This window comes from Pogoniulus pusillus, chromosome 14 (assembly GCF_015220805.1).
Source record: "Pogoniulus pusillus isolate bPogPus1 chromosome 14, bPogPus1.pri, whole genome shotgun sequence".
Taxonomy (NCBI): Eukaryota; Metazoa; Chordata; class Aves; order Piciformes; family Lybiidae; genus Pogoniulus; species Pogoniulus pusillus.
This window is the reverse complement of record NC_087277.1, coordinates 9,531,550-9,552,135: the sequence shown is the minus strand read 5'-3', so window position 1 is coordinate 9,552,135 and position 20,586 is coordinate 9,531,550. Positions and strand designations below refer to the sequence as shown.

At 45.3% G+C, this 20,586-nt stretch overlaps 1 protein-coding gene, 1 long non-coding RNA gene and 1 other non-coding gene across 4 annotated transcripts; 2 read left to right on the top strand and 1 right to left on the bottom strand.

The window, feature by feature from the left end:
- The first annotated feature begins 6,256 nt into the window (after positions 1 to 6,256).
- On the top strand, positions 6,257 to 19,244 carry LOC135181236 (uncharacterized). 2 transcript variants are annotated; one of them, XR_010304783.1, is made up of 9 exons: positions 6,262 to 6,386; positions 7,058 to 7,140; positions 9,578 to 11,164; positions 11,332 to 11,623; positions 16,717 to 16,925; positions 17,299 to 17,498; positions 17,960 to 18,088; positions 18,204 to 18,375; positions 19,039 to 19,244. It is a non-coding gene; the product is annotated as an uncharacterized LOC135181236 (long non-coding RNA). The 2 variants fall into 2 exon arrangements; XR_010304782.1 differs by lacking the exon at positions 19,039 to 19,244 and having other exon boundaries at positions 6,257 to 6,386; positions 18,204 to 19,016.
- Positions 6,345 to 17,335, bottom strand: FAM83A (family with sequence similarity 83 member A). The gene is made up of 5 exons (XM_064154229.1): positions 17,275 to 17,335; positions 16,596 to 17,202; positions 13,614 to 13,781; positions 12,082 to 12,206; positions 6,345 to 7,124 (listed from the first exon to the last, which is right to left on the bottom strand). Exons 2-5 carry the CDS (start codon positions 17,166 to 17,168, stop codon positions 6,578 to 6,580), a joined length of 1,413 nt encoding a protein of 470 aa, XP_064010299.1. The 5' UTR covers positions 17,169 to 17,202; positions 17,275 to 17,335; the 3' UTR covers positions 6,345 to 6,577.
- A 79-nt stretch (positions 19,245 to 19,323) lies between the features above and the next one.
- Positions 19,324 to 19,396, top strand: TRNAM-CAU (transfer RNA methionine (anticodon CAU)). Its single transcript has one exon. It is a non-coding gene; the product is annotated as a tRNA-Met (tRNA).
- Positions 19,397 to 20,586: the final 1,190 nt, after the last annotated feature.

The window sequence follows — 20,586 nt, the reverse complement described above, 5'->3', positions numbered from 1 at the left end:
GAGTTGTTATTATATAGCTTTTAAGAATATATAAAAATCATTGCACTTAAACTTCTAACATTTTGTCATTCTTCACTGATTTGCCTGTGTGTAAGATAACAAAGAAGCTGGTATAATATCAAGCTTTCCAATTCAGCTTTCAGAGGTAGCTTTCCATTTCCACAGTGTTGTGTGTGGAGAACCTGTAATGAGTTTTTGGGGCCTGTGATGCTGGTATACTGTGAGGCTTCCTTTATGATGTCCAGTTTGAAAGTTTCTTGGTATCAGATTCTATGTTGTTGCATTTAAAGCCATGGAATTAGCCATTTTCTTAATTAATTTCCTAATATTTCTTGATTAATTGACATTGTAGTGATTTCCTATTCAGCAACGAATAGCTAGAAATCTGAAATATATTTATGCTGAGGAATTGCCAATAAGAATAATTGCAAGTGCTTCAGGGAAAAAAAATCTAAGTGATAAATATTTAACTTGGAACTAGAAGATTTTTCTTTCTTCAAAGCTAAGGGGGTTTTGCAGACAAAGAATTAGCTGTAGTCATGTCTTCAGTGTGCTTAGATGAGGGAGGAGAAAATCTGTCAAGGTTGTTTAAATGTGGTGAAGAGTGTTTAGTCAGATCGTATCCTTCGTAATACTGCAAGGAAGAAGATCTTTGCTGTGAAAACTGGCAGTGTTTCTGCATCGTGCAGCTCCTTATGTTACCCTTTCAGATGATAATGACACCACTGTGCTTTACTTTCTGAAGTATGGATGCTACATGCTTTGGGCTTCTACGGGAAAAAAAGAGATTACCTTGCTTTAAGTAATTTACATTTGAGACAAACAAGTTGTGCTCTTCTCTCATCTTCTCTTAAAGGTGAGCCTTAAATTCTTTGCAGCTTTTTGTAACTGTGCTCTGTAATGATGTAGTTTTAAATCCTGGTATCCTTTAGACATAACTTGTTAATGTTTCCCCATGTTTCTCTTTTTGAAGTACTAAAGAGTCCTGAAACTTTAAGTCAAAACTGATTGATAATTCACTATATATAAACACACTTTGCCTTTGCTACTTTGAGGTGAATTTTAGAGTTTTAAGATGCTGGTTAGGAACCTGTCACTGAGCCTTGGTATGGTAAAGTCCTCTGCTAAGCTGACTCTGAAAGCTCTCTGGAAAAATGGAGTATCACCTTCAGCCATGTCAAATGATCTTTTCTAGTTTGATGACTCAATGCAATTAAACCACATCCTGGTCAGCTTGTTACGAAAGATGATGATTTGGCAAGTATACTTGGGCAAGCATTAATGCACTCACAATGTATTACAGAATATTTGGTTCAGTCACCCGTGTGCTTTGCTAGGTGGAATTTTTTGTGTGCATCTGTATTCTGTATTCAGATGGAAGCAAAGCCTGCCTGAAGGGCTAGGCATACTTTTAAGTCTAACTGGTGTCATAAGTTTTCAGTAGAGACTGTCCATAGTGTGCTGTAAATTAATTACAGTGTTGAAATCAACACAAATAACTAGCAAATATAGAGAGCTTAATGCCACATAAGTCAGTAAGAAACTGTAACAAGGGACTTCTCCCAGTTTCTTCTTAAACTTAAGGTCAAGAGTAGCCACATAAAAAGGCTGTAATTTGTTTTGTCACAGTTCTTGACTAGGACACCAGAACACAGCTTTTGTGGAACCAAGTCTGTAGAGATATTTAGTGGGAACTTGCCAGATTGGCTTCACAGTTTAGAAGGTGGAAATAGCATTTGAGCTGGTTTAGAAGCAAATTAAATACTTGCCAAATGTTGTCATTTTGTGACAGATGTCCAAAGTATACAGTAGCTAGCCAAGGTGACTTGGAAACTTTGGTGTAGGTTCAGATTGTTTGACTTGAGGTTGTCTCTTAGACCGGGAACAAAATGGTTACCTCCCCAGTGGCTCTAAGAGTGGAAGGCAAGTGGCTGTTCTTAAGGACAGGAAGTATTTTCTCCAACATAATGAGAAAGCAAAAATGTTGGGTTTAACTACTGCAAAGAAAATAACATGCATGTTGTTCTGAATGTGTCACATAGTTACTGCCCCAAATAACCAGTGTTCATTGCACTGGGGCTATGAAATAGTCCTTTGTCCCACTTTTGCCTGGCTATCCCTCAGTTCAGCTACTTCAACTCTTCTTTTAGCTTGATCCTCACTTCTTTGATGTGCCACTTTTAACTCCAGTTTCCTGCTTCTGATCATATCTCATGAGGGCTTTGGTTTTCCATCTTGCAAGGCATTCTTTACCATGAAGATGGCTGCTATGAGGAAAGCTAACTCCATCTCAGGCAGACCCAGTACTTACATGGTCTGTCCTGGCCCCCTTGCACCTACAGAAGAAAAACCTGAAATACAAAGATGTCTCCCAAGACCTGCAGTAGAACTTGCATGGTTGTTACCTCACTTAAACAACTGCTTGTTGCTAGAGGAAAGCAAACCAAGCACTCTAAAAGTGACAAAGTTGCAATAAAATTGTGTATGGCTTTTGTGGTGAGTTGACCTTGGCTGGCCACCAGATGCCCACCCAGCTCACCCTGCACAACATGCAGAGGACCAGGACACACTATACAAGGCTATACTGCCCCAGCCCTGCCCCATAGCAGACGCTGTCTCTTGCGTGGTGAAGGAAGACAACAGCTGACACAGCTTGGGGCTTTGTAGCCCCTCGCAGATATAGGGCAGGTGGCAGTGGTGGCTGTTGGCAGTGGTGACTGTTAGCAGCAGTGTTCCATGGCCAGTGTTCTGGAGCAGAACACTTGCCTATAGTGGGCTCTGCAAGACCTGGAGAGGCAATGTGGTGCCCTGGAGATGGAGCGCTGCCTCCTGAGGAGGAGAATCTCTCCAGAAGCATTCTGGCAGAGAGGCTCCTGCAGAAAAATGCCCAGCTAGTTGTTCTTACTGAGCAGCGACATGAAATATGAAGGCATCTGCAGAAGACCATCAGGCACCAGACAAATAGTCCAGTGCCACAGCCTATCCAAAACTTGTACGTGAGAAGCCTCAGACAAAGGTGTGAGGAGTTAGAGAAGCAGCTTCTGGAGATGAAGCATGAAAATGCCAGACTAGCTGAAGAAATTTTTGCCTCCATAGGCAGATATGCTGGGTAGAAAAGGTTCAAGCTGAAAACACTGACCTGAAGAGGCAACAGATGCAAGTAGCAGAGGAACAAAAGTCTACCATCTAAGCCATCAGCTATCTTCAAACCTGAGTGGAAGTTGAAGAGTGTAGACTGAAAGCTGCGAGAGACATGGCAGAAAGTTCTCAAGGATAAGTAAAAACAGACCACAGAGAAGCCAGGAAACTGTTCAAAGCCCAGGTGAGCGAACCAGAAAATTAGTTTCAGACCTCCTCAGAGTCATTTTGGGCAGAGGACAGTCCTGGGTCCTGCCTTCTTTCAGAGAAGGACCTTGCAAGAGAGACAGAAGAACGAGCAGCAGGCAAATTGTCATCCTGCAGGCTCTGGAACATCATCTGAGAAGGCTCAATGCAGCTGTGATCCTTGTGATGTTCCCAGCGAGCAGCCTGATAAACCTTCTAACTGCTGGACAGTCTGCTTATATCTTTGGGCAGGTGGAGGAAGGCAGCTGGTCTGTAGGAGAGCTGGCAGACAGCATGAGAGGATTCATCTCTAATTTGCTGAAGATGATTCAGATGGTGACCTGGAAAGCAAGAGCTGGAGTGATGCTTGTTACTACATTTTTGGTCTCTCACCTATTTTGGAGAAAGATGAATTGGCTCTAGATGTGGGTGAAGGGGAGCTAAAAAGCATAAACAAGCACAGCCCACACAAATCCAGAATATTTACAGAAGTGAATGTGTACTTAAGAGTGACTTTTTGGGGTTTTTTTACCTAGACTTGTAGATTTTGTGTAGAATGAAGGGATTTCTGGAGAGCAGCAGGTGCCCAGCAAAGCCTGGATGAGGCACTGGGGTGCTCTGGATAGTAATTAGGAGCCTTTGTAGAGCTTGTCCCCAGCGCTGGACACAGTACTGCAGATGGGGTCTCACTAGAGCATAGCAGAGCAGCACTTGGCCCACTAGCATGCTTCTTTTGGTGCAGCCCGTGGTAATGGTTGGCTTTCTGAGCTGCAAATGCACACTGCCATCTCCTATTCAGTGTTTTATCCACCAGTATGCCCAGATGTCTCTCTGCAGGCTAGTCTCAATCCCCTAGTCTGTACTGATACTGGGGGTTGTCCCAGCTCAGGTGCAGAACCTTACACTTGGCCTTGTTGAACTTCACGGAGTTCTATGGGCCTCCAGCTTCTGCCAGTCCCTCTTGACAGCTTCCCTTCCCTCAGGTGAATCACCTGCACCACTCAGCTTGGTGTCATCTGCAAACTTGCTGAGGGTATGTTGTATGCCAGCAGTGTTTATCTGAGCCCTTCCCTTGCTGCAGAGAGGTGAGGTTTGTCAGCATCTTAACACGTTCATCTCCTCTCTGAGTGATCATGCCTGTGGGAACCTGTTAGGATTTTTGGCATAACTCATTGCTGAAATTGTAACCTCTGATTGTTTTCCATCAGATCTGAAATGCCATTAGTTTGATATTCATTTTCAGTAGTCATCTAACTAACACAAGCTGTATCCCTGATATAGGGCTGCAGCCAGCTCTTGTAAACTCACAGTGCTCCTTCTCGGTTACTTGTCCCTTACCTACTTTTCATTAGCTGCATTCTCCATAGCTTCCATAGACAAGCTGTCTTGCCCCATAGACATGAAGAGAAGCTCACACATGGATTTTATGGATCATGAGCTGAGGAAATGAAGGCTGCATAGGTAGTGGTCTAAAAACTTCTCCATGTATGCTCCTGTGTGCTGCTGCCAGTTGCACCACAACAGGATCAGGTTGCTAAGCCAAATTTAGAAGTAAAAATCTTGATGAGGATGGAGTGGATGTGTATGTTCAATTCAGCTCCTCTTGATTTCAGGAGTAATAAACTGTGCTTCCTCTTCTCCTGGGCTCTGACCATATATAAGTCGCTTAGCTTTTGGCAGAGATCAGTGTGCAAGAGAATGAAGAAACAGAATTATTCTCAGAGGGATTTTAATGAAAGTCTTCTCTTTATTTTGAATGGTTTCTATATTTATATAATTAAGTAGAATTGTCATAAGAACGAAAATCAACTTTCCCTTCTTCCCAAGAAATCTGCAAAATGTTGCTATATACAGAATTTACAACTATATGCAATAGGTAATTCTTATTCCTTTGGTAACGCAGGTAAAAACATCCACACTGGAGCTACAGCAGGATGAGTCCATCCTGTACCTTTGTCATAGTTTCACAACCTTTCAGAATGTTCTGTAAACTTCATCAGTATACTTTCAGAGTGATGGCTCTTCCAAGGATGAGAAGCTTTCCTCACCTGAGATCTCTTACGTACCGGTTTCATCATCTGCAGCCTAAATAATTAAACTCTATTCCTTCCTGTGCAGGTGAGAAGTCAGGCAAAATGGGCCAGACATACAGGTTTCTGTTTTCTGTTGGAGCAGGGTGAAAGATAATATAAAGCTAGTGTAAAAAAAAGTCTACTGATAAATCCATAGATGTTAAGCACCTAGAAATATCTGGATTTGGATGAAAATCCTTTGTTTCATTAACTTTATTATTTGCCTTCACTTACAGAAGCTTCCATGGCTTGTCAGAAAGTTTTTCTGGTTTGGTTCAAGCTTGTGAACTTCTGTAATTCCCTCTGTACTGTGCTCAATGGGCACTGCTAACACCCATTTTCTCTTTAAAAATTAGAAACCTTAAAGAAAGACTCTGAAATTAAAAATATCAATAAATTAACCTTCAATCAAGTGACCACTCAGAGGAGATGGAACTCGGTTCTGGTGTGTTACTAATAGGATTTTGTTTCTATACTCAGCTTCCTTTTCCAGTTTGAATCTACACAGCCACTCTGCAATAAGGCAAGTTGTTGGTGGCATTGGAGGTTTGTAACAAAGGCTGCTGGAGCAGACTCCTGTTGCTAATGAGTGGAAGTGAGCATACAGTGGCTTCAAGACGTAACCTGAACTCTCAGTCTTGGACCATGTCATGGCTAGTGGGCCCCTTCCTAGAAACCTGCTTCCCCCTTAGGCCTAGAGAAGTCCTAAATCAAGAGCAAGGTGCAATGGCAGGCACAGTCAGCTGCTGCCAGCGTCACTTCAGGTGGGTATGCAATTAGCAGCCTTCAGTCTCCTTGTGCTAGTGCATAAAATGCACAGTAAACTCTTGAGTTTCCCCAGTTTCAGGTGCCCAGCCATATGAAAAAACTGCCACCTCAATCTACTGCTACACAAAGGTGCTACCGAGGGCAGGTGACAGGCAGCAGCAGTGTTGCACTGTGTTGCACATGATGTAGATGTGTTCTTCCTGGGATCCTGAGGCACCCAAGGTAAGTTTACATGTCAGTGGGCTTGGGTTTTTTTATCTGGGGAAACAAAGCATCCATAGGCAGCAAAACAGAACAAGAGGCTTGAAACCACCTTTGGTTTGTGTTACACAGAATGTCTACATTCATCAGCACAGGAGCATTGCTAAACAGCTCCTCACTGCATTTACTTGCAATTCAAAACAAGGTGGTTATTATGTAAACAGATTAGCTTTGTGGAGGCATCTCCAGGGTGAGCTTAACCCTGTCCTGTTTGGCTCCTCTTGTCTAAGTCTGATAGGCCTGTAAACGTTCATGTTGTTGTACAGAACTGCAGAGTTATCGGCCACATGGTGTGGCTGGTAGTAGTTAGCCTGGATGGCTGCCTGTGGTGGAGGAGGTGTGAATGAGACATAGCTGTGGAAGGAATTAACTCTGTGAAGAGGTGACTGAGGGCTGAAGTTGCTGCTGAACATGAGAGTTCTTGGGGTTTGCTTAGTCTGGTGGGTGCTACCAGTTGAGAGGCTGCTGAAGGGATCAGAAAGAGTGTTAGCACTTTCCTCATTGCTGTCGGGGAGGCTGCGCTGAGGGGCCCAGCTCTTGCTGAACAGGAAGGGCATGGTGCGTGGTGGAGACTTTGGTCCCCTCACTGGCTTGGACAGCGCATAAAGATGTCGGAACTCTTCATCAAACAGCTCCACAACTTGACCTGTGAACTTGGAGAGGAGGTTGCGGTGAACCTGGCCACATAACCACGTGAAGCTAGGAGGAAGACAAGGTAAGAATTATTGTTAACATCAGCCATTAGGAACTGGAGATTCCCACAGAGGTGGTGCCAAAGGCAAATGTGTTTCACTGCTGAAGCTTCTTGTCTAAACACAGGATGAAGCTGGTGTCACAGTTGAATTTCAGGTCAGTTCACATCAGTGCTCTGTGACTTGTATCAAGCTTTGTTATTGCAGCTGCTTCTAAAATCTCCAAGAAACTTTGTAAAGTTATACAACCTCCTAAAGGGGGTGGTGATCTAGATCCACTGCTCTGTCAGATACAGTACCTCAGGTTTATGTGCTCCATGGAAAGAAGCTTAGACCTCTCTTGGGTACCTGTCTTTCATGCAGAGTGGTTAAATTCAGCTATTACCACGTGCCGTCTGCACACACGTAAATTGTACCTTCCCTGCTGAATGCCATGTGAGTTGCTAACTCCTGCTGACTCAAAACTGACATTAGAAAGACCAGTGAAAAATAAACATCCTTTGTTTTCATTTTATCATACTTCAGTGTTGGACAAGAGAAGCACATAAACCTCCAACCACCTTATCACATCGCTCTCCACAAAACACACCACCATACAGACTTTTCCATGCTACAGAGAAAATACAATGGTAAATATTTCCTGTTTCCTTTTCAAAATATAAAAATGCCAGTTTGCTATAAAACACCATGATATTTCTTATTCTGGTAGTCCAAGGATGCCTTTGTATACCCCAAAGCTTTTCTTTTCTGTGCTTCCCTAATCCACTTGGCATAAATCTGTACTCTTTGACAAAACCAGGAGCCAGGCTGCCTTTTCTGAGCAGCAGCAGCAGCAGCAATAAAATAAGCATAGCTGAGAGAATGAAATATAATTACTCCCTGAGCTGACAGAGGCTTGAGCTGTGCAGCAGAGGGTAGAGAGCAGCGTTGGATTTGAACGCAAGGTTACTGCGTGTCGGCAGAGCTCTGCCCGGGTTATACCTGCGTGGCTGTATTAGCTACGCAGGGTTTGCGTGAGGATGGCCGAGGGCCAGTCTGGCTGTAGGTGTGTGCGCTTCCAGCCGTGGCATGTTTTGACAAAACTCCCGAGAAACTCAGTGGGGCTGACAGCCTGAGCTGATTCTCAGGGAATAAAGACAGATGGTTTACATCTGCCTGCTCAGAGCATTCTTGCGGAGGGTTGGGTTTGGGGCATACAGTGGGTTTATATCATTGCTTCAGGAGCAATGAAGAAATCACTAGTTCAATGCCACCGGGCAACCTGGCAGTGCATTACTGTATGTTGTGTGATTGGACATGAAAATACACAGTCACAGGGTCACAGGGTGTCAGGGGTTGGAAGGGACCCAAAGAGATCGAGTCCAAACCCCCTGTCAGAGCAGGACCATACAACCTAGCTCAAGTCATAGAGGAATGCATCCAGACAGGCCTTGAAAGTCTCCAGAGAAGGAGACTCCACAGCCTCTGCAGAGAGCCTGTTCCAGTGTTCTGTGACCCTTATAGTAAAGAAGTTCCCCCTTGCAGCAGTCAACTACAATACTTCTCAGCCACTTTGTTCAAATCATTCTAAACATGAACAGAACCTGGGGAGTCCAGCTAAACAGCACAGCAAGCTGATTCCCTGCTGTGTGGGTAACTTCTGCTCTGCTAGGCTAACTAGAACCACTCTCCAAACCTTTGCATGGCCTTTGTCTAACTGTGAAGGCAATGATAAGCCAGGTACAGATACAGAAACATGCAATTAGGTGTGGAGTAGCATGTTTCTGCTTTATGTGCTAGAGATATAGCTAATTTATAAAAGAAAGGATTACACTTATAAAAGGCTCTTAAAAAAATCAACAAAAGCAAAAGAAAAAACCAGTTGCACCCAATGTTGATCATTTACTCCCACATGTAACTCATCAATCTTATTGGTATCCCTTGTGAGCAGAGGAACTTGGATCCAGTTAATATCCATTCTCCACAGACTGATGGCAATTGAGTCAGCTGCAAAGTAACAAGGTGAGAGCTGCCTGGTTTCAGACAAGCGTTTGTGGACTTAATGCAGCAAGTTGCAGCAATTTACATTCTTTGCACTTTGCTGAAGAACAAAGGAGGATTCAAAGACTTAACATTGCCTTAATTCTAAGATGAAATTCATTGTTTAGGGTTTAGACCCAGTTTTGTTTCTTGGATTTCGATTCCAGTTGCTCTTTCACTGTCTGCCCAGGAGGATCATTTTTCTGGTGAAGCACATCAGAAAGAAAAAGCACAAGGAATTACTGCCTAGCTTGGGGATAAAGCTGGGTCACAAATTCAGTCATTAATAAATACTTCTCAGCTGTCTTTCCAGGGATTTGTCTCCAAACATAAATCCTGTTCTAGATCCTCTCATTTGTAACAGTCTAACTCACATCTCACCTTCTGTGTGCACTCTCTGTTTGCACTGGACTGCTTATTTTGTTGCTGTTTTTTTTCCAGTGTACCCCCTGCATTGCTGTAGCTGCAGTTCAGGGATATTCCCACCCCGTATGTCTACGGCACTACAGTTATATTGCAAACGTTTAATCTGGAACAGAAGGACTCGGTTCTTAGCTGAGCTCAGCCCTGAATTGACCCATCTGTTAGTGCTGCCTGCTGGTGGGATAACCTCCGCATGAGAAACCTGCCTCACCTGAACCAATGCTCCTGCCAAAGGACCCCAGTGTTAGATGGCTCTGTGGAGGCTGGTGGCTTTCAGAGTGGCAGCTGGGAGCTGACCCTGAGAATCAAGGTCTGTGCTTTCCACCGTCTTAATTTTGGCTTCTTTAGGAACACTGAGTTCATGCACTACCTAACTACAAACTATTACCTAACATAATTCTCATAGGATGGGCCAGTATACACAGAGACAGCAAAAAGAAGTACAGCATCCTAACCCCCCCACTACAGACACTGGCAATAAAAATTGAGAAGAAAACTTTAACTAAAGCATGCCTGCACTTGTGCAGACTAGAGTGGAACAGCCTTCAGAAGCTTCTCAGCTTCTGGCTGCCCTATGTGGCAGGACCATGCTTATCCACACTGATCCAAGCAATGGCTTTTCAACGTGGTTTTAGAAACTACTCCAGGGCAAGAAAGGCCACAGACTCAGTGGTGGTTCTTTTGCCTCTAACTAGTTGCCAGCTTCAGCCCTCTTTGTTGTCCTTTAGGCAAATGCATTTTGTCTCCAAATACTCTTGGGTCAGGGTCCCTTTTAGAGGAGTATGCCCTGAAGGGCTACTTTATTTCCCTACCACTGTTACAAAGTTATGCAGAGCACAGCATTTAGGTGAAATTTGCTGTTGCGTTGGTTTATAAAATTGTTTTGTATTAGTTTTAAGATCTATTCCAATTTGATTTCCAGCAAATGCATTGCTGTTTGAGTCTGTTTTACTCACCATTATTCTTATTTAAACCTGTAGAGGTTTGGAGAAAACAGAAAACTTTCATATTATTTAATAAAGTGAGAGCTAGCAAGCCTAAAGCAGTGCATTGTATTGACAGCCAGCTGCATCCCATGTGAATCTGCAAACTGATGCTGAGCAAGCAGAAGTTAAATAGTACATAGATTTGTTTCTCACCACCCTCTCTGCTTGATTGCTGGACAGGGGATTACGCCGTTTGACAAGGATCTTTAGGTTAGAAAATACTGCAACAGCAGAGCACAAGACAGAAATTACTCTGCAGAGGACTTTGAGGGTTTTTTGGTGTTTTGGTTTGGGTTTGGTTGTTTTGGGATTGAAAAGAGGAGCCAAAAGGAAGTCTCCTGGCTATAAAAAAACCCAGATCTCATTCTGTCCCTCTTCTCCTACACCCTTCACTTCTATCTAACTGTATAAATCTGTTGTTGTGTTTCTACACATCTTTGGTGGGAGATGGGAAAAAACCCAACCCTGGAAGAAGCAGAAAAGTACAGTGCAACCAGTAAGACAAAATGAACACTGAATAGTCACTTGTTGATGGCTGATGGTTCATTTGGAAACTGAACGAAAACCGGATGTAGGCTTCTGTGGACAGCTGAGCTCCTGCAGCCTATACCAACCCCAGGTATTCAGCTTTACCTTTGTTACTATAGTTATGTAAACTTCCTGGTGTCTCAGTTTTATCAAACCAGAGGCATTTTAGCTTCCAAATTGTAAACTAGGATTAAGAAAAACAATCTCTTTATTTTCCTTAAATAATCATCTCTTGTCTTCTTGTATCTGGATTTCTAGGATACACTTGGTCATTTGTGAAATTCATCTATGTAGCCATGAGGCTCAGTGGCTTAATTTATTTGATACAAGATCAGAATCTCCTTGAAATTCCCTGACTAGAGGATCTTGGATCTTAATTAAAAGCCCAGTTGTTGAGATGCTACATCCTCTACCTAAAAGAATTAAAGGTGCACAGAAGTGCAGAGTTGCAGACATAGCTCCACAATGGAAAAAAGGATAAAAAAAGGAAAGGTACAAGAGTTGCATCCACACACACTGCCTGGCTGTTAATGAAACACAAGAGAAAACAGTAAGTCTCTCAAGTATTTCTGTTTTACCTTTAATCACTAAACTTGTCATATAAAGAACAAATCCTCAGATAAGCTGAGTGACATACGCTACATTAAGGCATCCCAAGGGAGATGGAAATGTATCACATCTCATGATCACAGCATCTGAAGATCCAAACAATGAGGAAAGCATAATATTAAAGCTATAGGTATTTGTAGCTCTGTCCCAGGGCTGCACTGCCAAAGTTGGCTATGTTAGTTTCCAAAAATATTAAATACCATGCTTTATAGAGACTTAACATCATCTGTAAGCTAAACAGGTTATTGGAAAATGGTACATTTGAAAATATGAGAGGAGGTTGTTTAAAAAAAACCTTCTCACACATACAAAAAGTATTCATGGCACTTTTTTGGTGAAGTAACATTAAAAAAAATCATAAAAGATCACCTAGACATGAACTGCAGTGGCTTGTCTCACCTGTAAGATCCAGACAGCACATATCTCCAGTCAGAGATAAGAAATTTTTCTTGTATTTGTCCTGAAAATTTCCTGCCCGATTTGGCACAGTAAACCTCCCCACAAACGCTGCGGACCGAAATATTCTGTAAGGAAGAGAAGAAAACAAAAAGGTAGTGGTTTTTTTTTCATTTGAAAAGGACCCTTCACCCCCCACTGCCTCTAGCTCTTCACTTCCCCTCTGTCTGTTATGGTTTCTTCACAGACTGTCTAGCATTACACTTGAAGGTTTGGGGCTACAGGGAAGCTGGTTAAGTGCCAGATGCCACAGGGTTACTTGTTTCAGTGGGTACATAAACTTGCATTTAAAGTCACACAGCTGGAGCTGTGCTGTGTAATTACTACTGATGCTACCCCAGCCAAAACGTGAATGAGATGTGTCCCTAGCTGAGAGCAGACTGTTAGCCACTCTGACACCCCAGCAACAATTTGCTCCAGCTGTAAGCTCGTGTTTGATATGGGCTATGGCACAATGCAGCAGGGCAAAACCTGTGATCTTCCAGTCCATCTGGGCCAGCACATGTGCTGCTCTCTGGTGCAGCCCAGACGAGTGCCATCCTGCGGGATCAGCTGCAAGTACACTTGAGTGCAGAAGCTGCTCACTTTGGCCCGTGCAGTGCTGTACACTGTCCTTGTACCTGAGCAAGTGCATTCAGGGCAAGCCAGGCCCTGAGGCCTGGCTGCTCTCCGTAGGCACACTTTGCAGAATCAAAGTAAATGGCATTGTTAAAGCCTGTGCATTGTATCAGTGTACCTACAATAAATGACACATGCTTCATCTTCCTAAGGAGTGGGGGTTTACAGACATGAAATCACTGTTATGAGCACTCATTTCAGTTTCTTTATACATTTAGAGTGGAATTCAGCTACTGAAACACAGGTGTATGGGGCATGTAAGATGCCCTCAGGTCTCCTGCATGCTCTCCACCTGCCATTCCAGAAGGCTGTTGCCACTGCAGAATCAGCCATCCCCACAAAGATGCCACAAGTGTCCTACAGTATCTCATGCAACAACCATGTCAGGTCCCTAGGAGGTTGTTTTTAAGGTCAGTTCCCTCTGGCAGAGATGAAGGCAGACTAAGCTAACAGCCAGCTAAATCTGCAGTGTTATCTTTAAAACAGAGCTTTAATACAGAAACTCCCTAGTGCAAACACAAGAGTTTTGTGCACCATGGCTACCAGACCATGGGTGCTATATTTAATGTTTGTGCTAGACAATTCTACTAGAAGACTTAAGCTTTCTTGTAAGACTTCAGGGTCCAGATTGGTTTCATCTAAGGACTTAATGGAAATGCCTTAACTTCCTGTAACACCCCTGGGAAAATGTAGGCAGCTTCAAAGAAAGAAATTAGATGTGCTAATGCTACCTCTGGAAATCTCCTGCCCCCTTTTAATTACAAGGTGGAGTGACCCTAGCATAGCCATGCTTCTAGCCCAGAGTGCTTAAAGTCAGGCAGATGAATCTGAGCCTAAGAGCTTCAGAGCCTCAGTACCTTGAAGAGATCCTCAGCAATTTGCAACTTGTCACACATTTCTGAGAAGAGATTTATATTGCCATGATCAAGCAACAAGTAGACAAACACCATACGCTTGTTAGCTGCCTCCAGGAGGTCACACAGAATCTCAGTGTCTGTGAACACATCCATCACGATAGCTAGCACCTAGGGGAAGAAAAGCAGAGGCATTAACAGAGTCAGTGTACCTAACTGAAGGCTGCCTGTCAGGCCACTGAAATCTAGTTTATTTGTTAAAAACAAAATCCAACAAACACAGATCTTCAGAGATGTATGTGGATATTTCTTCTAGACTTCTCTGTAGGTGGCTGGATCAGCCTCTGGTGAGGCACGTTGCGTCATTGCTTTATGGTTCATGTAAAGCCCATGTAACACACAACATGCACTTCGGTTAAGCTCTATTAACCATAAAACACAAGATTATCCCTGGATTTGTCGGTGAGTTTTCAGCACTGAAATGGTAATCAGAGAATAATAAGAGACCACTGCCCATGCCAAAGAGCTGACTGGCTATCCTAAGTCACACACATTTAGCAGGAACCACTGGATGATGCTTTCTCTGTTATGACTTACACCTAGAATGGTAAATCTTTACTGTGGTGTTGTTGAAGTGATAGACTGCAACAGCTCCATCTCCTTGGTGTTTCTTTTAACACTGATTTAGAAGCTGTTTCCATTTAATCACACATCCATGTCTCCTAATTCATGTGGTGCAAAAGTCTCAGAACTGGGCGTAAAAGTGCTGACAGCTAGTTAAATGTGCAGCCTCCTGTGTTTGAGGGAACTGCAAATGTGATATAAAACCACTTCCATACTATTAGCACCTACACTCAGTGTTAGGCATGGCCCTGTGAAGGTGTTGGTCTTCGCTGATGTCTGCTAGTGACCATGGAAAGGGTCATCTGCCTAGGACAATTTAGCTCAGCTAATATCTGACTTATCTTCATGAAGTGCCTATTCCTCTACTGATGCCTTGGAACCCTTGGTAATTGCATCCTGGGATATCATCCTCACTCAAACTTTATAGAAATCTCTGCAGATCTTACTAATTGCTTCCGACTTGCACCAAACCTTACTCCAAAGCTTATGCCCACACCTGCCTGCAAAACTTACTCCCTTTGCCACCACAAGGCACTCCTACAAGACCAGTCACACCCTGCGCAGCCAGTATTCTGTTCAGGCAAGCCAAATTATTTGCAGAGCAGTGAGGATCCCACACCTTCCTTCCACTAGCAAAGCAGTGCTTCAGAAAGGGCCTTGCCAGTCATAGGTAAATGGCACAGTTACATCCAGTATCTTACTTCTGTACTTACTGTTAATCCACATTGCCTTTTTAAACGGCATAATATGTGTCCAGCCTCACCATAGCTCCAGACCACTCCTTCTGGCACTACTTTTTCACCATCCATTCCAAATCTGTATTTCTGCACCTGACTTTTCTCTTAACTTTGCAGTACTTCTCACTTCTTTTGACCAAATTTCATTTTATGATTCACATCTACTCTACAAATGTGTGAATGTTATAGAACCACTCACCAGTCTTTTGCAGTTCAGTATCATCCACTAAGTCTTTATTGTTAAGTTGCTAATGAATATATCAAATACTAGGCTATGCAGGATGGCTTCTTAGCAGGTACTAATTAATAAATGCTGCCACTGGAAAACTGTACTCAAAAAGAAGTTGCCAAATTTATACTGTGAGTAAGTGTAGATCCAGCACCCTCTTGTAACATAAATTAGATGGTTAAGAAGGTCATGTGAACCATGGATTTATACTACAATTCCCACTTTATCTCCTACAAGTTTTCTCCTCTTGGGACAGTAAATTAGCCTGTGTTGATAGTTTAGTGATGCCTGTTTTACTGTTCTAGAGACATTTCTTCTGTTATTGTACCTTTCTGGTGCTGCCAACTTATAATGACTGAACTCTTCATTCCTCTGATATGCTGAGCACTTGCAGTGTTTGCCAGAGCAGCTGCCTACAGGGATTCTTCTTGCTTGCCATGACACTCAAGTGTTGTCAGACCCAGCACTTGTCCTTGCAGGAGAATAATAAAGTCTGTAACTCCACTGGGCTCTGCAGGCTGTGCCAAACAGCAGGCGCTGCAGCCTGGTTTTGTTTCTGACCATTCCCCTGTGAAACTGCTTGTGGCATCTTAAGTTTGTGCAAGGGGAAGAATCCCAGATAATGGTTAACACAGCCCTCAAATGTCAGATATTATTTCCTCAGGAAAACAGGATAGCTGCCATAACATGATAGAGGATTTTCGTTCCATTCTAGCTGCTCAGCTTCTGGTTTCCCAGTGCGCAGCCAGCCTGACTTGCAGCTGGCATCTCACTGCAGCCCCCCTGTCACTTTGTTGTCACAGACATCATCTGCACCTTTCCCACATGCCAGGTTACAAAGTCTCCATATGGAGCCCACATGGCACTTTTAGCGATGCTAACAATGTGTTAGGGATGAAAGATCTTTTTTTTTTTCCTGAATAATTTCCTTCCTCTGGGGATGGCTGCTGGCACACCAGACACATATGCTCTTCTCTGGGCTGCCCTATCGCCCACATCTCCCACCAATGCCCTAAAATAATCACTAAGGGGTCAGAGCTAACTTTACAAGTTAGTTCTGGTTCCTGGTGCAACGATGTGACCAGAGCAAATCATCCTGCTGGTGATGCAGGAGAAGGGAGCCCAGCTGTCCTTCCTGCCACACACCTGCTCCACTGGGTTAATGGGAGTTAAACAGAAGAGGGAACGCTTTCCTTGTTAAGTCACTGACATAAAACAGTGTTGCTGTGAGTAAAAAAAAGGAAAAATAAAGCACTCCTTGTGTTCACTGACGGGCTCTTTACAGCCCCCTTCTAGAGCCGAGCTACACTGCTATGCAGAGTGCTGGCTTGGATCACACACATTTACCTGGCCTTAGTAGGAAGACAAGCAAGTGCAGCAATTCTCTCCCCATACCTGAGTGGTCTTGTTGATGTAGCGGCGTATGATGTCTCTAATGTTGCTGTTCTTCTCTGTTTGAAAATACACAGTAGCAGTGGATTTTTCCTTTAAATAGGGCTTCTCTGCTGCAATCCAGGTGTGCAGTAGAGCTGGCTCACTGCTATCAGATATGGTGGGGAAGTAGGTCCCTGAAGGGAGTGACATGGCATCGTTCTGCTTTGGTGCAACCGCCCCATCGGCAGCCCCATCCTGTGCATAGTAGGACTCTCTGGCGTTGTCCTTGATGTACTGAGCTTCCACCGAGGAGAGGAAATCCACTTCGCCTTCTTTGCTTAAAGTTTCAAGGTAAGAGTCTGTTCCACCATCCAGGAAGGCGTCGGTGGCCAACCTTATGCTTTCATTGTGGCTGAAATCTGCCTTTGTCAACTTCGAGGAGTGGTTCTTGATGTCCTCCAGCCTTTTCCTTATCTTTCCCATGTGTCTGGAGTGGCTCATGGCTCTTGGTCGCAAGAGTCGTTCTGCCGGGCAGGCACCATGCATATGCGAGGCACTGGCAGTGCACTCATCCTTCTTGTTTGGAGACTGCATTCTGGCGTGAAATTGCCTCAGATGAATGAATTAACTATGAATAAAAATAAAGAGACCTTATTACCTGAGGCAAATTCACACTCCCTGATTTCGATGGTACACTTACCTTAAAAAACCCATTGCTTCTCAGGTGTACTTCGGCAATGACTGGTCTCCAGATGGGATGCAAATGCCAAGCTGATTAGATTGCTTATCTGAGAGGCACCCACCTCACCCCTAGGGCATACGAAGGATTCAAGTCCAATTACCAGGGCCCTCCGATTTGGTTGCATTTCCCTCGCTGTCGCATCCTGTGAAGTGTGAGTGAGGAACGCACTCAAGCAGAAGCTGGTAGGCTCCTGAGCATCGTTGCACAATCTTCAAAACAGCTTGAGGCTTCTCAGTCTTCCCATAGTATTCGTTAGGGAGCAAAAACAAGTCTGATGTTGAACTGGGACAGAGGCATCAGCCATGTCCATAGCTTTCAGAACAGCAGAAAGGGTCGCGGACACACTCGTCTGCACCTACATGCTGCCAGGCAGGCTTAAAAATAGACTTGAACTTTGTGCTCCGTTCGTAGTATGGTGCTATTACCACGGACGATTCACTCAGTTATTTCTTTAAAGCTTTGTGACTACGCCGCCCTATTAAAACACCCCTTCCCAAACATCCTGACTATTATGTGGAGGGAGGGTTGTGAGCTGGCCTCAAAGCATCAGAAATACAAACACTCATCCCTTGATTGTGCGCATTCAGGGCCGGTTGGTTGGTTTGGTTGGGTTTGTTTTTGTTTCTTTTTTTTTTCTTCCCAGGCTGCAGCTTCTGGAGTCACGTTGCAGCTCGGCTGCTGTGTCATTAGCAGGACGGCGCTGCAGGTTCGCAGCGGGGCGAGAGGCGCAGCGCCTGCGGGGAGCCAGGCGGACTGGCATGACTGCGCTTGGGTGAGGAGGAGAGGGAGGGTGGGTGGGCAGGCAGGCAGCCCGCCTGGGGCGCGCCGTGAATACCTGCCTGCGTGCTTCTACACACAGGCACGCGTGACACGGTTTCCTTGCGCAGCTCTGGTGCCATGGCTCTGGAGGGGAGTGCAGGGCTGCGGAACGTGCCGTGCTGGGCTCTTGCGCCGAGGTGTGGGCTGCGTTTGTCTGAACGTCTGAACCAGGAGGGGCCCCGGACCAGCACGCTCAGGAGACAGACGTCTTCAACGCTGCCCAGAGTGACACAGGCACAGGTAGCTTTCTAGATTCCGGATCTCTCTGTATGCTAGATGCTTTATAGGGGTAAAGCCCCAAAAACCATATATATATATGGATCATATATACATATATATGAAAAGAGAAGAGGGTATGAAATGGTTCTGATCTTAATGCCAGTGTGACAGGACGGGAAGCACACAGAGGTGGTGGTGAGGCCTGCTGCTCAGCTCGTGGTGTGACTTTAAAAACTATCCTGTCCCTACCCTGACATCCGCTCGCAGCTGTCAGACACGGCCAAAAGTCACTAATTATCTACTGACCTGTGCTGGGCAATTATGCAGAAAATGATGCTGCCTAATTAACCTGCCGTGCCAGATCGCGCCCTGTCAAGGCCAATCAGGGCTTCTCTGTGCTCATGAGGGCCATCACCCCCTGTCCCGATCGGGAGCTGTGGTTTCATTTCAGGTCACACATGGTTACCCCAGTGCTCCATACAGTCACCCTGGTCCCCACATGGTCACGGCAGTGCCACATGCAGGTCACCCAAGGTTGTCATCATGGGGCTTCACAGTGTCACACCAGGGAACTGCCACTGTCACCCTGAGGTCCCATATGGTCAGTCCCACGTCCCACACAGCCACTACAGAATTCCACACTCTAACTAGCTGGACCCACATGGTCACCTTGTTGCTCCACAGCCACTGCAAAGCCCAACACCATTTCCACCGGGCCTCGCATGTTCATTCTGAGGTCCCACGTGGTCACCACAGGCCCCTCGTATGGTACCCTCTAGAGTAGCTGGAGCAAGGGCCGTGCCGCGCCATTCCTTCCTTCGCACCGCTTAGTCTACAGCGGCGCCGGATGAAGCTGCTGCCGGGCCGAAGCGGCGGCCGAACCATCGACAAATCTGGCGAGAAGAGAAGCCACCCAGTAGGGGACGAGCGGCGGCATCGAGAGGTAGCGAGGGAAGGTGCTACTCAGCCGCCTCGTTAGCGCAGTAGGTAGCGCGTCAGTCTCATAATCTGAAGGTCGTGAGTTCGATCCTCACACGGGGCAAAGGCGGGCGCTTCTTTTCTTCCTGCGGCCGAACAAGTCGCTGCGCTCCCCTGTGCGCTCCGAGCCCGCGAATTCCTCCGGACAGCTGTGGGTGCGACCCACAGCGCTTTTAGCTGCGACCAACCACTCCAAAACCGCCCTCAAAACCCATGGCATTGTCGTTCCTATCGTGGTTCAAAAAGCTGTAGTTGCAGCACTTGGGCCTGCTGCTCCTGGGTGTGGGTCTTACCCAAACTATTTTATCAAAGTATTTCGCTAAATAATGCCCTTCAACAGAGAGGCCTCCGCATCCCAGCTGTCGCAAGCCCACTTCGGTACTGGGTAAGGGGGAAATGAGTCCTCTCCTAAGGGTGGGCTGCGGGGTGCACGCAGAGCACAGGCTGGACAAGACGTCCCGCGGCCCCCGGCGGTGGGCAGGGAGGAGCGGCTGTGGAGGAATGAGAGGGCGCTGGTACCTGTCTGCTGGGAGCGGGGGCAGGGAGGAGCGGCTGTGGAGGATTGAGAGGGCGCTGGTACCTGTCTGCTGGGAGCGGGGGCAGGGAGGAGCGGCTGTGGAGGATTGAGAGGGCGCTGGTACCTGTCTGCTGGAAACGCTCCCGGTTTATGCACATTTAAAGCTGTAGTGTTATGTGTGCGCACATATGGCCCAAGGTGCTAGCCAAAAGCATTCTGGGTTTGTTATTTTCCTTTCAAATATAGATATAATCACATACAAACTCCAAGCCAATCGTCAGGAAAAGGCAATTTTCTCATCTACTCCTTCTGCCTACCAGAGACGATCTTTGCCTGCTGTGTTTTTCTCCCTTTTAAAAGGAACAATGCTTCTTCCCTGCACTCTGCTGAGGGCTGCAATAAGATTTCAGTGGATCCCCACTCGCTACTAGTGTGTCTGTTTCTGGTTCAGATGCAGAAAATGCTAATGCGAGGACACAAAGTACTGCTGCACACTGAGGTCGCTGAATAATTTAATGAGAAAGAGGGAGGCTGCTTTTAGCCCCAGGTGACAAGGAGTTGTTGTTTAGCGTTATTGCCTAGGTCTGCCCCCTGCAAGGTGCTTTGGCACCGACACGGCACCATGAGCAGCCCTGCTCCAATACTGCTGCCCCAAAAAGCATCAGCAGAATGCCTTGGGAAACCAAGCAAATTAAGTTCCAGGTCCTCATACTTTTACACAGCCAAACATACTCCTG